At 34.2% G+C, this 15,969-nt stretch overlaps 1 protein-coding gene across 6 annotated transcripts in view; it reads left to right on the top strand.

Annotated features, from left to right (window-relative positions):
* Akt3 (AKT serine/threonine kinase 3) overlaps positions 1 to 15,969 on the top strand; it is a 227,704-nt gene that overhangs the window by 178,984 nt on the left and 32,751 nt on the right. For all 6 annotated transcript variants that reach the window (XM_075989265.1, XM_075989261.1, XM_075989264.1 and 3 more), the window contains one exon: positions 7,110 to 7,238. In XM_075989265.1, coding sequence (XP_075845380.1) covers positions 7,110 to 7,238 — 129 coding nt within the window. The remainder of the gene's footprint in view (positions 1 to 7,109; positions 7,239 to 15,969) is intronic.

The raw sequence follows: 15,969 nt of genomic DNA, 5'->3' as shown, positions 1-15,969 counted from the left end.
TTTTATTTTAGCCCATAGATTTTAATGGTTTTATTCCACTCCAAAATTAGGTAGACCCTTTGCTTTTGGACCTCTGATGTGAAGAATCCACATAGCGATACAGGAATCACATAGTAGAGAATCTATTTAACTCATCAGTGAGAGCCAATAGAAGAGAAAGGGTACTCCTCCCACTGTTCCCTCAAGAATGTGGACTAAGGGACTAGGGCCTCTCACTAGACCCCATTTTCTAAAGGTCCTACCCTCATCCAATATCACAAGGCTGATCTAAAGAACAGCTAAGATCCAAAGTATAGCACCATGATCATATTTCCTGGTTTAATATGCTTTTGTTTACAACATTCTTTCTAGAGTTGAAAACTAGATAAGAAAATGGAAATGCATTGGATTATATCTGTTTTTAAAGTCTTTGTGATATGTATATATGTGTATCTAGTATATTATGTGGTGTTTATGTAGCATGATATACATTTGGAGTCAGATGACATAACCTTGTATGTCAGTCCTCAGCTTTCATCTTGTTTGAGACAAGGTTTCCTTTTTACTGTTGTTTGTGCCAGGCTAGCTGGATCTTGAGTTTCCAGCAACTCTGTTTCCACTTTCTTCTCACTGAATAGTCACTGGGGTAATGCTTTCCATGGGTCCTGGGGATCCAGACTCAGTTACTCATGCTTGGACTGCAAGCCCCTTACCAACGAATCATCTTCTTGGTCCTTATGTTTATTTTTAAAGATTTAATATTATTATTTTTGTGTGTATCTGTGTGTGTGTGTGTGTGTGTGTGTGTGTGTGTGTGTGTGTGCATGTTTATGCATTTGTGCATGTTCCCGCGGAGACCAGAAAGAGGTGTCAAATTCCCAGGAACTGCAATTGCAGGACCCTACTGTGGTTCTGGGACCTGAACTGCAGGCCTTTAGAACAGTGAGTGTTGCTAAATGCTCAGTCATCTCTCCAGCCCCAAACCTTTAGGTTTTTATGAAACTAAAATTACCCAGAACTATCTGAATGACTGCTTTAGATATTAGATGTATTAAAAACAGTATCACCAAAAACTGATTTAGGGTTAGGTATGATAGCTCACAACTTCCCTGTACCTAGGAAGCAGAGTCAGGTGGATCTTCTTGAATGAATGATGAGTATTTAACACACTCAGTTCCATGCTCATTCAATCTGTTTTTGGTGCTGCTTTGGAATGTATGTTGGTCACCTAGATCTAAAATGTGCTGAGCAGGAATTCCTTGTTACCTTCTTGTGCCTGAGGCATCATGATGCCTAAAACTTGAATTTCTCAGGCAGCCTTTCAACTGACCTTGGAATAAACTCTAAATTTCAGTTGTTTAGCTTTACTATGAGGTATAAAAGCTTTGGAAACAATGATTAAGGATAGCTGAGAATTTTAGAGTTTTATTCTACACACCAACAAAACAGAAAGAAACTTAAGTGGGTTGTTAATTTTTTTGCCCACAGATCACCATGAAAAATGTTTTTAAAAGTTTTTTGTTTGTTTGTTTTGTTTTTTTTATAGTTTTTTGTTGTTGTTTGTTTGTTTTTGAAACAGGGATTCTTCGTATAGCTTTAGAGCCTGTCCTGGAACTAGCTCTTGTAGTCCATGTTGGCCTTGAATTCACAGAAATCCTCCCATTTCTTCTTCCCAAGTGGTGGGATTAAAGGCATATACCACTACTACCTAGCTTAAAAGGATTTTAAGTTTACAATTTCTTCATGTACAAATGGAATCAAGATCACTGTCAAATAATGTTTACCACTTGAGTTGAGCAATAAATGTTGCCATTTATTGGTATAGTAATTATATAGGCATTGTATTTTAATAATGCCCAGCCCCAAAGTGTGATATTCCTTAGAGTTATACTTTTATTCCTTAGAATATTCCTTAGAGTAATATTTTTTTAATTTCATTTTTATTTTTCCATTTTTTATTTTACTTTTTTAAAAAAGAAAACAAACATGATTTTATTTTATGTACCAATCCCAGTTCCCACTCCCTCCCCATCCCCCATCCACTCCACAGAGAGGGTAAGGCACATTGCTGTTAGGAAGGTCCAAGGCCCTCCCTAGTATAGATATAATATCTATCAACAAGGTGTCCATCCAAAGATAATGGGTTCCCAAAAAGCCAGTACAACAGTAGGAATATTACTGCTTTTGCTAGCTGTGCATCTATTAATGGTAAGCTACTATAGTATCCTTAATCTGGGAAGCTTATTGTGGAAGTAAAACAGATGTCTTAAATTTTAAAAATTGAGAGTACTTGAACAATAACCGATAATGAATTTTGCATTTATTAGGAAGAAAGGAAAACCATGATATTTAGAAGAGAAAATCAAAGAGAGAGCATTTTCAAATGTTTAGTTTCTTATTTACACAGTAGAACTGGATTTTAACTAATCTAATATGCAAATTATTGACATTAAGATTTCTGAGACAGTGAATCTTAGATGTTTAGGTGAATTTGTGGATCTTGTAAGCTCATGAATCACCTCACTTATGATTTTTTTTATATATTGTATAAGAACATTAGTAAATGATGTGCAAAATACTGAGTATATAATGATTGTATATTACTTCCTAATTTATCTTGATATAAGATTAGACTTGATTTTTTAAAAAAATATGGGGTTTTTTCTAAGGTGATTACTTCTGTTTATTCTTTGGTGATAAGTGATTTTTTTGTCATTCATAATGTGATATTTTAGGAATGATAAAATATGATAATATGAAAAACAAGTAATTGATGAATGAAAGTCGATATGTAAAATAACTAAGAAATAGATGTTTATATTTTATTTTATTTAAAAACTAATGAAAGTACTTTAACAAATTTACTGAACTGTAGAAATATTTTTGTAGATTTTCATCCTTGAACTTTGCTTTTTTATTAAAGTATTGTTCAGTAGTTCTCAGGACATTTTGATAACTTAAAAATCATCCTCTGAATGGCCCAGCATTGAGGCTGCACTGCGCAGCAGAGGCAGGAGCATTGCCCTCAAAGCCACATGGATTTGCATCACGAATTCCAGGACATTCTGGGCTACACAGCTAGACTTTTACCCCAAACAAACAAAAGCATTGTTTTTTTCTGTTTGTTTTGTTGTTTTAAGAAAAGTATACCAGTCTTTTGGACCACCAACCAGCTCCCAAATCATGACTCATTTTGAATACTCTGCTCAGCTTAGTCCTTTTTTTTTTCTTTCTTTTTTAAGCTTGCTCTTTTAACTTAAAATAATCTGTTTCACTTTATCTATCTTTTGTTTCGATTTTTTTTTAACCTTCTTTCTTTTTGTATATCTTGTTTTCTCATGTCTGGTTGACTAGCATCTGAGTGACTTCTGGCCCCAGGTGGGCGTCTATTTCATTTTCTCCTTCTATTTCTCTCTTTTCTCCTGAGCCTAGATTTCTCCTGTTTATTCTCTTTGCCTGCCAGCTTTGCCTTTCTCTTTTCTGCCTAGCTATTGGCCATTCGGCTCTTTATTAGACTAATCAGGTGTAAGCTCTTTGTTGACCAATCAGGCAAGGTCAACAGATGCAACACATCTTTATGTAATTAAACAAATGCAGCATAAACAAATGTAAACACCTTTGAGGCAGATTGGTGTAATAAATACAAACTAGATTGTAATGGGTCCATAGTAGGATAAAAGATGTATTCTTTTTTTCTAATGAGTATTTATTATTTGATCTTTTACAAAAACTGTTTCACAACAGAATAGACATTAAGTTCTCCATCATTAAGAAATGATTGTCACATTCGTACAGTTTTAACTCTTTTTTTTATTTATCTCATTGTATGCTTAAAACCCTCATTTCAAATAGGTACTGTAATTGAGTATTGTGTGCAAATGAAAGTTAGGTATGTAAAAATTAATGAGTCAGAGATTATCAGTGAAAAGGAGCAGAGCACTAATTTAATGCAAACCACCAGACTTCACTCAATACCCTAATCATTTTGCTGTCTCCCCCCCACCATTTATTGTGTTCCTGTGACCTTTACTCTGACTCCTTACCATTTCTTACCATCATCCTTAAGCTTAACTCATTTCTTAGTATATCATTGTAATACTTTTTGAAGAGAAGCTAATGCAGTAATATAAAAGGAGTGATAGCCAACTGCCTTGATTTACTCAAAAATTTCCACTTAGAGCATTTTAAAGTTCCGTGTTCTGAGAACCAACTTCTGGGACAACTGGGAACAGTGGTCACCATAGTTCTGTACTTGTCTATCCCTTGTCATTGACTTAATTTCTTTCTTTAGCTGAGAGATGAATCCACAAATCTTGGTGCAGTTCAGGATTTTATAAAAATAAATTTTACCCAAATTTTGGGAAAAAAGACAAGTTTATTTATTTTGGATTCTTTTTTCTTTTGTTTAAAACTAATCATTCAGAATAGGTTTTTTCACATGCAGCAAAATTTCTGGGGGCTGACAAGATGGCTCAGTGGTTAAGAGCATTAGCTGCTCTTCTAGAGGACCTGGGTTCAATTCCCAGAACCCACATGGCAGCTCAATTCCAATTCCAGGGGTCTCACATCTTTATACATACATACATGGAAGCAAAACATCAGTGCACATAAAATAAGAATAAATAAATCATTAAAAGAATACTTTCTGATGCATATAAATCATATGAGCAGGATTGGTGTAATGCATACAAACTAGATTATAGTGTGTGTGCAGTAGGATAGAAGGTTTATTCACTTTTTTCTAATTGGTATTTATTATTTGATCTTCTACAAAAACTATACATTATGTTTATAAGAATTATTACTATTTTTAGAAATACTATAGAAGAATTTTAAATTCTTTAACACGTTAGTTAAATAAGGACTAGTATGAATATTCATAGAAAACACATTTTATTTCTGTCCGGTGCTCCAATGTGGGTCTCTGTCTCTGCCTCCTTTCATCGCCTGATGAAGGTTAATATTGAGGAGGATTCCTATATGTTTTTCTTTGGGGTCACCTTCTTATTTAGCTTCTCTAGGATCATGAATTATAGGCTCAATGTCCTTTTTTTATGGCTAGAAACCAAATATGAGTGAGTACATCCTATGTTCCTCTTTTTGGGTCTGGCTTACCTCACTCAGGATAGTGTTTTCAAGGTCCAAATCAGGAGCAGAAGGAGAGAGAGCACGAGCAAGGAACTCAGGACAGTGAGGGGTGCACCCACACACTGAGACAATGGGGATGTTCTATCGGGAACTCACCAAGGCCAGCTGGCTCGGGTCTGAAAAGCATGGGATAAAACCGGACTCGCTGAACATAGCAGACAATGAGGACTACAGAGAACTCAAGAACAATGGCAATGGGTTTTTGATCCTACTGCACGTACTGGCTTTGGGGGAGCCTAGACTGTTTGGATGCTTACCTTACTAGACCTGGATGGAGGTGGGAGGTCCTTGGGCTTCCCACAGGGCAGGGAACCCTGATTGCTCTTAGGGCTGACTAGGGAGGGGGACTTGATCGGGGAGAGAGAGGGAAATGGGAGGCAGTGGCTGGGAGGAGGCAGAAATCTTAGAGAGAGAGAGAGACAGAGAGAGAGAGAGAGAGAGGGGGGGGGGGAGGGGAGGGGAGGGGAGAAGAGAGGAGAGGAGAGGAAAAGAAAAAAGAAAAAACACATTTTAAAATAATTAAGAACAGGGAATGTAGGTTGTATTCAGCAAGGCAACTGAGCTTCAGCATGTGCCTCGTTTTAACTGTGGCAAGTTAGAGGGGCTGAATAAGGAATGTGTTTAGAAGAGGCACAGAGAAAAGAAAGACCAACAACAGCAGAGAAAAAGATAAGAAGAGACACTCTTGAGAGTTCTTGGTTGGAGTTAATACTCAGGACTTAATACTACTTATGCAAATTGGGCTTTATTTCTAGGTTGTAGGTTGGTAGAAAAATAAAAGAAGGATGCAAGCAAATGTATCTGAATTTGGATAAAATAGCTTAATTTTTGGAAAATAGTTTAATAGTATAGTTAAGGTGCTTTTTATCGCTCTGTAAGTAAGCTGAAGAAACAGTTACTGTTCAGAAGTACATTTTGTTTGGAATGTATTGCACATTCAGTTCAGTCAAGTAATCTGTTGAAGTGCTATATAAAAAGATATGTCTACTGTGGTTTCTGCTTTGAACATAACTTACTCACTTACATTTTTGATTATTTAAAGCTTGACCATATTGAAGATGTTGTGTACATATTTGTATAACTTGTATCTAACCTACCTATGTTAATATGTGGCATTCTCTGTTTCACATTAACTTCAGAGTTCTGAAAAATACTTTGAATGCCATATTAAGGTTGTCTACTCCTTAAATAAAAGTTAAGTATTCTGCACCTTGTTAAGGTGCTTTTCACACTTTGTATTCTGTATGCAGCTGTATGATCATATCTCAATCCACACAGATCTCCATGTGATGATACTATAGCTGATGTTTGAGTAGGAGGGTCAACTACACTGGTATTCTTAATTGTGTTGGCTTTGCCAAAATTTCTTGTTCCCTGAGCATCTCATAACTTGAGATGTATGATTTTTGTGAAAGGTTAAATCTTTACAATTCTCTTTGTTACCTATCAAAGTTGAGTTCAGAGACTCCAGCTTTATAACATGTTTCACTTCGATATTCTTTTTCTTTTTATGTTTAAAAGAGTTGGGATTTTTTTAAATAAGAACTACAAAAGGAATTGTCTTCTCTTAGAAAACTTAAACTATCAAAAGAATGTTTCTGTAAGCATAAAACAGTATGCTAACTGTCAAGGGAATATTGAAACTGACAGTAAATGATATGAAACTTGGTTTGTGTAAATACTTTACAGTACAAAGTATTGATGTTGCTTACTGAGATGTACTCTGATGTCTTTTATCAGTAGAACTTAATCAGAAATGGTTCTTAAGGCTATGCTACTTTTTCCACTGATGTTAAAGTCAGTAATTTTTTCACAACAAATGTTTGATAAAAGATCCTTCATTTTACATATGAAGTTATAGGACTTGCAAGGCCTGACAACTCCATTAAATATACCCGTGTCTCTTTCTAGTACTATTAATCATTTTCTAAAACTGTTCTTATGTTGAAACTTACAGAATGATTTATGCTGTTTTTACACAGTTGGAGAATTTGATGCTGGATAAAGATGGCCATATAAAAATTACAGATTTTGGACTTTGCAAAGAAGGAATCACAGATGCAGCCACCATGAAGACATTCTGTGGTACCCCAGAATATCTGGCACCAGAGGTAGGCCTAAATTCCATTTAAAGGAACAATAGCACTAGTGTTTCTCAAGAGGAAACATTTTTTTTTCAAATTGCAGTACTCCCTACTTTAAAAAAAAAAAACAACAAGATTTTATTCAGAATTTATTTTGCCTTTAACTCATTTAATGAGGTATTTTCAGGCTACAGATGTGGAAATTAAGTTTTGTGGTTTGTAATAAAGTTTTTAATATGTTAAAGTTTGTAATGGTTTTAGTAAAGTAGATTAAATCATTTTTTCTTGGCTATATATTTTATTTTGTCTTATTTCTTTATATTTTACTTTGCTTATGAAAATAGAATAATTGAATAATTCAATAAGCATTTTATAGTTTTTTAAACAATCTTGGAATTTATGAAGCAGCAGTGATTATAGTACTTGTTGGTGTTCATGCTTAACTACTGGAAATTGGGGTTTTTTTGGAAAATGAAAAAAATCACATTTTGTGGCTCACAAGAAAGGAGGAGGAGGAGGCTCCCAATCCATGAGGTGATCAATAGTTTATTTAAGAATCTATTGTGTTTCTGCTCTGTTTTGAGGATTTTGTGTGTGTGTGTGTGTGATGTGCCAGTGTAGGAGAAAGATAGAAAATGACTGCTCTCAAGGAACTTCTTCTATAGGACAGAAACTGTGTGTGTGTGTGTGTGTGTGTGTGTGTGTGTGTGTATTAGTTTCTCATTAGTTTCTCATCCTTTCTCTCTAGGTTCTCCTTGTAACTTTTTCAACATTTCATGTAAATAAAATTACATGACATGACACCTTCTATGTCTTGCTCTTCCCTTAGCAAATTGTCTTTGAGTTTCACCCACATTGTACCCATTTTGGCTGTTAAGAAAAATGCTGCTAAGATCATTTGTGTGTCATCTCAGTTTTTGCCCTTTTTTCAAAGGATCCACATCACTTTTGTCATATGTTTATTCATTGAAGCTGTTGTAAACACTCACAGACTCAACAGTACATACATAGATTATACCTCCCATTACAGAGGAGCGTGTGAGGTGGGGTAACTGCAGATGCATTTGGGTAACAAAATCTTTCCCAGAGAGATGGCTACACAAGGCATGTTTGTTCAGATACATGAGTACTAAGAAGGAGGAAACCAACACAGAGTAACCAGAAGGGGTGGGAGCTGTACCAATGGCCCCACCCCCTTAGAGTGCAGGAAAAACAGTGTGGCTGATGTTAAAGATGAAGGACTCTTTCTTTGATGAGTAGGATTTCTGTTATTAATCATCACTCTGTCCCTGTGACATTTGAATACCATGCGAAATGTAGTGAAACTCATTTTTTATTTTAGTAATCTGAACCCAGCTGGGGGGTATTGTGAGATAAACAGTAATTCAGGGTTCTTTAAAAAACAAAAAACGTATTTATTCTTTGAGAGTGTCATCTATGTAAATAATATATTTTGTTCATATTACTCCTCTGTACTTCCCAGGAGGATCGCTAGGGGGGTATTGTGGGGTAAATAATTCAGGGTTTTTTAAAAAACAAAAAACGTATTTATTCCTCGAGAGTGTCATAAACGTATTTATTCTTCGAGAGTGTCATCTATGTAAATAATATATTTTGGTCATATTACTCCTCTGTACTTCCCGGGAGGACCAGGATTCTAATTAGGGTTGCTAGACCACAAAGCCTACCTTCTCATCTTCAATTATATGAATGATGGCCCGACAGGAAACGGTAATCAGAAGAAATTAGAAATTAGAATAAATTATGTATTTATTAGCATGTTGCCTTACAATATTAGTTTTATAAACTGGGAGTTCAATTAGCATTTCAAAAGACCTAGTAATTATAAATAAATGCTAATACTTAAAATATAGTACATTTCCAAATATTGTTGTCTAGCCAAACATGTAATTTTCTGTTATAGAGGCTAAAGTTTAAAATTCTGTTTTTGTGAAAGAAATGAAATTTTAGAAATTATGCTTTGTTTATTCAAATATAAGATCATATTTTCTGTATTACTTTTGTTTTTGTGAGAGTCAGGGAAACAAATTCTTTGTTTTTCTGGTTCAGTTGCCTTTGCTATATATTTGTGGTGAATGTGGCATCCCAGATTTAGAATACCAAAATTAGTTATGTCACAATTAGGAGAAATTATTCTGGAGAAGATAAATATGTCTCATTTGAGAAGCAGATGATCTTCTAAGAAACAAAAAAAAATACTGTTTTCTTTGGAGACATCAACTGAAAGACAAAACCAAGAACTGAATGTAAAGAGACTTGTTTCTAAGAGTTACCAGTACTCAAGAAACCATGGTTTTTTTTAAAAAAAAATTAAGTAGTCATTCTACATATTTAGTATTTTTATTTTATTGTTTGTGCATTTATGCATGTGTGTGCATGGGCTGGCATATGCACGTGGCAGTCAGTGGACAACCTTCAGACACTCACTCTCTCTTTATACCATATGGGACCTGGGAATCAAACTCAAGTTTGTCAACTTTTCAGCAAGCACTTTTTACCTCCTGAGCCATCCCCTGGTTAATTCCTGCATATCTTTTTTAAGTATTAGAGCCTTTAAAACGCAATTTGCTTATCCATCTATGATTGATACAGATATTTTATTAATTTAAATTTTGACACATTTATAGAAAAAATGGTCATTGAAGTTCTTTTTTTTGTAGATGATAAACTTTGAAACAACCAGATTTTCAAGTAATTTAAATTATGTGTCCTAAATATCTATATCTTTTACTACATTTTTGTTAAATCGGAATATCTTGGAATATATTGACCTTACCTAAGACATAAAAATGTACTTTCATATTCTAGTCATCAATTTGTGCCATGTCATTGAATGATATCTATTTGTGGAGTAAAGAAACACTGAATACTTAACAAGCTTTTAGGCTTTATGGTAGGTGCTAGATAAACAGAAAAACTAGGAAATGATTTTCTTCAATTATCTTTTGGTTTACTAAAGTGATAGAGTATAGTTAATACAGGTTGCTGCTCAGGAAAATAACATCTACAATTGCATATAACAGTGGAGGACCAAATAAGCTTTCCTGGGGAGTGTGGCATAGGCACCCTAACACAGAATAGGAAGGGAGCGAGGATGGACATGTGGCTAGTGGTTGCGATGCAAAAGAACTCACTTGGAATCCCTCACTCATTTGGAATCCCTCGGGTAAAGGAGTACCTGTGAATTGTAAGCCAGGGGTGTAATACAGAGGGATCAGCTAGTGGTCAGCTAGAGAGAGACTATCTCATGCTGAAACTAGCCTTTCTCTTTACTCCCAGATAGTGTCTACCGTGTTTCGAACCTTTCATTTCTATTCTGCACCATTCTCAATGCTGATCTTTTCTTGCTGCTCTTGTGCAAGAATCCCGTTGGTGTTCTCACTTCTGCTCTTTGAGCACTATCTGTACAGATTGTGGGCATCATGCAGCAGCCTTCCTTTCAACCTGCATGCTCTTCTTTTCAGTTATTTCTATCTGATTGTAGTGATTGCTGTTTAAAATTGGATGGTGTGAACACCAAAGATTCCTCAAAATGCATATGAGAAGTCATCTAATGCCAGTTTATTAAGTGCCCTTTATATCAGACCTACAGCACATTTAGGGAAATGCTTATATTTAAATGGACTCTGATTATTATTATTATTTGGTAAATAACACCTGAAAAGGCAATTTTCTAGATAAAATACTATTAATTGAAAAATGAATACCTAAATAAGTATTTTCTCTTAACTTTTTTTGATGAATAATGACATTTACAGTATAATTCCTTTAGTGGCAGTTCTCTGATAGGAAGATAATCTTTGAGGAGATTATATAGATTAGGCTCTGACAAACTGTAAACTAGACATAGCATTGTGCAGCATCTCTGGAAAGTCATTGATATGTACAGCTTTAAATGAGTTCATTTTTCTTGTTGTAGTCCAAGGAAATAAAACCAATCCATTAGAAAATTATAGACCATAAGATGTCTTGAGAGGATTCTGTTTTTGTAGTCTGTTCTGGGTTTAAACACCTATAAATTATAAAAGAAAATAGAAATCACATATAATTTTTTAAATTTCATTATTTAGTTTGGATCCTATTAAATCCAGATGATTTTATGCAGTGCTAATTATTTGGAGTCTCAGCTTTGCTCTTGAGTTAGCAGTACCTGCTCAACTTTCCAACTGTAAAACAGTTTGAAAATCAAATGTAGCTTACATGCAAGACCCAACAAAATTAAAAGTGTTAAGTGCGTTTTGGCAGTTCACTTTTATTGTGCCCAGTCCTCAAATGTACCAGCAGATAATCATCTGAATGTTAGTTATTTTTCACATGCTTATGTGATCACACAAAAAGTACATGCTAAAAAGAAGCAGATGGTGACAGATGGGCAAGGTTGAGGAAGGTGGTTTGGGGAACCCAGAGAAATGCACTTCTGTAATAGTGTAAAAATAAAACTATTTGATAACCAACTAAAAAAAAAACAGAGATTCTGAAATGACTTGATTTTTGAGAAATGTATAATATCTAGCTGTGGTTATTTTTGAAAATTGAAATAGGAAATTTTATTTTTCTAAGTGTATAAAGTGCATTTCCCCCCTACTGACTAAAATGTAGTTTTAAATTCACTCTTTTTAGTTCTCAGAGCCCATTTCTAAAACATTTGGTTATTAGAATTCTGTATATTTTTCTTTTTATGTCTAATATCTGATATGAAGTATTGAGAATATATGAAATGCTTCTGAAAAATGATAACTTTTGGTGAAGAAGTTACCAAAAGTAGAATACGTTAGAATTCTGTATATTTTTCTTTTGGTGTCTAATATCTGATATGAAGTATTGAGAATACATGAAATGCTTCTGAAAATTGATAACTTTTGGTAAAGAAATCTGTTTTATTGTAATAAATCATAGTACAAATGAAAATTAACTACATTAAATTTTAAAATCAGAAATATACATTAACTTCCTAAGAAGTAAGTAGGAACATGGAAAAGAGTGTGAGGCAGTGTAGGTGAAGGGACAGGACGTCTGGCCGACTCTTCCAGTATCATCTTTGGGAATTCTGGGTGGGAGATGAGTGCGGCCAGTTACATGTGCTTGCATCTTTAGTCTGCAGGCAGAAATAGTAGTTTTTGCTATATCCCGAAAAGTTATGAAATTGTTTTATACTACAGAGCCTTGTGAAAAAGTGTTATTTTAAAACTTCCTTTTTCTGACAGTCTGGAAAGATGTCATTACTAGTATTACCAGGAAGTTAAATACTTTTAAGTCCCATCAGGGGCATAGTAATTAGTTCCGGTTGTTGTCTGCTTGATAGTTAGAATTTATATTTAAGAATCTCTATCAGATGAGTTGGCTTGTTACTTGATTAAATTTATGTCTTTACTATGGTCCTATTATGGGTGACGTTAACGGTCATCCCAAAGTCACATAACTGGATATGTTTAAATGTGAAGTCAAATAGAATAAATGCCCCTTAACTTTTACAGCTAGTGCTTTTTACTAATTTAGGAGGGTTTTTGTTTGTTTGTTTTGTTAGCTAAATCCCACATAAGCTTCTTTTTAATTTGATGAATCAGAAAATTTGGTATGATTTTAGATGAAGTCCAAGGTTTAATTGTTAATTTTCTAATGATGCCTATTTTTACTTGACTTACAATGACACAGTTTCTTAGAATTCATTAATGTTTGTTGCTTTGCCATTAAAGAAGCAGTAGAGAACTATAGGAAGATATATGTATGTATGATTTAGTTCCTGATATTTATACACCTGGCTTTTGTCTTGAGGGATTTTCCTAATCTGACTTTGGTTTGCTTTTGAATTTGTGATGTTAGTTGCCTTTAGGCATTTATAGACTGCTAGGAGGTAACATAAAACTTAGAGCAATAGCATGACATTTATGGATGCCACATTAAGAGTTAGAGCAGTTGGCATTAAATAGAAAATGTTATTTAAAATAGTAATATGAAAAATATTGACAAACCATGAAACTCAGAATTTTATGAATTATAAATTATTATTATTACTTCTTGAAACTGTACTCTTAAAAGCTGAATAAGAGAACTTTTGTCATTTTTTTATCAAGTGCCAACTTGATAAAATATCAAATGATGTGAGGAATAGAGAAATAACCTTTAGAAGTGATGAAGTATATATATTGATGTTTTTATATAACATATATATATCAGTTACCTGAAATGTGGGGTTACCAAAGAAAAAATTTGAAAAAGTGGTAAATTGGTTCATCCAAGTTCACAGTTTACTTTCACAACATAGGTGTGTAGACAGTTTGTTTAGATGTTTGATTTTTCTCCCATCTGTTCTGTCAGGATTATTGATTGAGCAGCAAGCCACTCCAGGGCATACATCGTCTCCTTATAATTGGTAGCCTTGGGTGCATTGTTTGGCCTGACTAGCAAACTGAGAAAGGTGTCCCTTTACTTACAGTAAATCTTATTTGGTAAATATCTTTAAATTACTGTTTAAGAGCTTATTTGTCAATTTAAAATTGTTTTTCATTTACCTACCATTTTTAAAAAATAAGTGTAAGTATTTTCATCAGCTGTTAACAAATGTTTGGTGTTAACTGATGCCTGCTTTAATATGCTTGAATATTAGGTTTTATTATGTCTGAGAGTAAAGCAATTTCTGGGTTCTGGTAGGAAAATTGAAACCCAGCCTGTTTCTTGGACTTTGTGCTGTTTGACTTTTGATTTTACGTGGTCTCTCCTCACTTAATGGCATATACTTTTTTTAGTACATTTTCTTTTGTCTCTTGTTTTTGTGGAAATTGTTTTGAGTGGACAGGCTACATCTAAAACTACAAAGGGCATTAGGGTGGAAGGCAGCACTGAATGTCTGCACCCTTGCTGAGGTAAAAGCCTGGGTCATTTTAAGGTAAGGCGTACTTGGGTCATTTCACCAAGATCAATTTTTTTAAACTGACGTCTTATCAGAATATGTTCTGATCTGCAGTTACAGCCTAATAAGGTGATGGAGTAGGCTGCATGGGGCTGAAGTATACTTCCCTCTTACTGTGCTTTTAGACCACTGTCTTTCAGACCTTAGCAGTTTCACAGTCACCATGAAATTGATGAGCTGGTTTGCTGCAGAAAAGCCATCATTTGAAGTGAACAGAGAGATTTTTAACAATTACCTTAAAAAGTGCACTACTAGAATTTTAGAAAAAGGAGTTTGAATAAGGAAGAAAAACTTTTTTCCCAAAAATAATATAAAATACTTATGTTTGGAATAATTAATTTCATTTGGAAATTTGAGAGAAAATATATAATATGAATAGTAGAGTATGTTTCACATTGTGTCTGTGTAGCATGTAACAGTCATTTTTATCTTGATTTCTTGAACATTTCACCTCACAACTTACATAAAATATTTCTTTGTTGTTCATAGCAAAGGTTCTTAAGAGTGTGGCTGAGTTGTTAGAGTGCGTTCCTAGCAATGCTAAAGTCTGCATGTCAGTAATACAATTCATTATATCAGGATTGTTGACCACAAAGAGATACAGCAAACAGTTCCAATTACCTTATCGTGTATCTGTATGTCAGTGAAGGTCCATGTGTCAGATGCAAAACCACCTATATTAAGAATGTGTTTATTTTAAAAAGTAAATAAAATGTATTACATTTTATCTAACAGTTCTTTCTTACAATGTAGTTTTGGTTTTCAGTTGCTATTCTCTTCCAAATGAAACCCTCTTTTTATGTACTCCTGCCCTTCTGGCTGAAAACCAGGTATTTAAACAGAAATAAAGGATTGCCAGTTTTGCCAGCTGGGGATGAGAACCCGGCTGGTGAAATGTGGGTTCAGAAGGCAGTTAATCCAGCTTTATGCTTTTTATGGTTTTATGAAAAAAGAGGTTAAAAACCACATTTGGCTCCTTTTCATGTATGCCACTGTTTTTTTTGGTATTGTAGGAATCCAGTTAGAGATTAGTTAGGCTTTTGTTTCGTTTTGTTATTTGGTAAAATTCTGTCTCAGTTAGATAAAGATAAAGGTCTAGAAAACTATGCACTCCACTGTGAACTTTGAGATAGTCACTGTTACTTTAAAAGGTCCATAATATATTTTAAGAAATAAAAAGTTCCATATGATTCCTGAGGCTATTCTTTGTATTCTGTTTGTTCCCATATTACTTACTCAGATACATCGAGTTTGAATGTTTTGTCTATTAAAAAACTAAAGTTTCTCTTTCAGAAAATATTTTCTTTAGTTATAATAACCAGGCTTTTGATCTTAAGTTACAGATGATTTTCTTGATTTCTTTGACAATACAACAACTATATGGTTGAAGTTTTACATTCTGCCCTTCATCTTTAAATCATTCTGCTCAAATGCCCTTTGTAGTAATTAATTCTAATGTAACTATCAGAAATACATAAAATTCAATAAAGCATTTGATTAATTCAAAATAAGAATTTTCTAGTTGATGTAATTCATATTCTAGATCAGGTTTTCTCAAAGCTTGAAAGGGTCAGATAAACTGAAGTTTAATATTAATTCAAATGTAGTTATCTAAATAAAGTACTGGACGTTGTCTCTACGTGAGGAATATTCTATTGAACAAGAGTCACATTTGCAGTGAGGGTATTACTTAGTGGTAGAACACATGGCCTACCTACCTTGCACAAGGCCTTGGGCTCTCCCGTTACAGTTCCATGCTGGGGTCAGTGCGCAAGTAAGTGGCCGTGTTTGGATTTGAAGAGAGTGTTTTAATGTAGCCAAGTGATATCT

Source organism: Microtus pennsylvanicus, chromosome 10 (genome assembly GCF_037038515.1).
Source record: "Microtus pennsylvanicus isolate mMicPen1 chromosome 10, mMicPen1.hap1, whole genome shotgun sequence".
Taxonomy (NCBI): Eukaryota; Metazoa; Chordata; class Mammalia; order Rodentia; family Cricetidae; genus Microtus; species Microtus pennsylvanicus.
The sequence above is the reverse complement of the archived record's forward strand: the minus strand, read 5'-3'. Positions and strand labels throughout refer to the sequence as shown.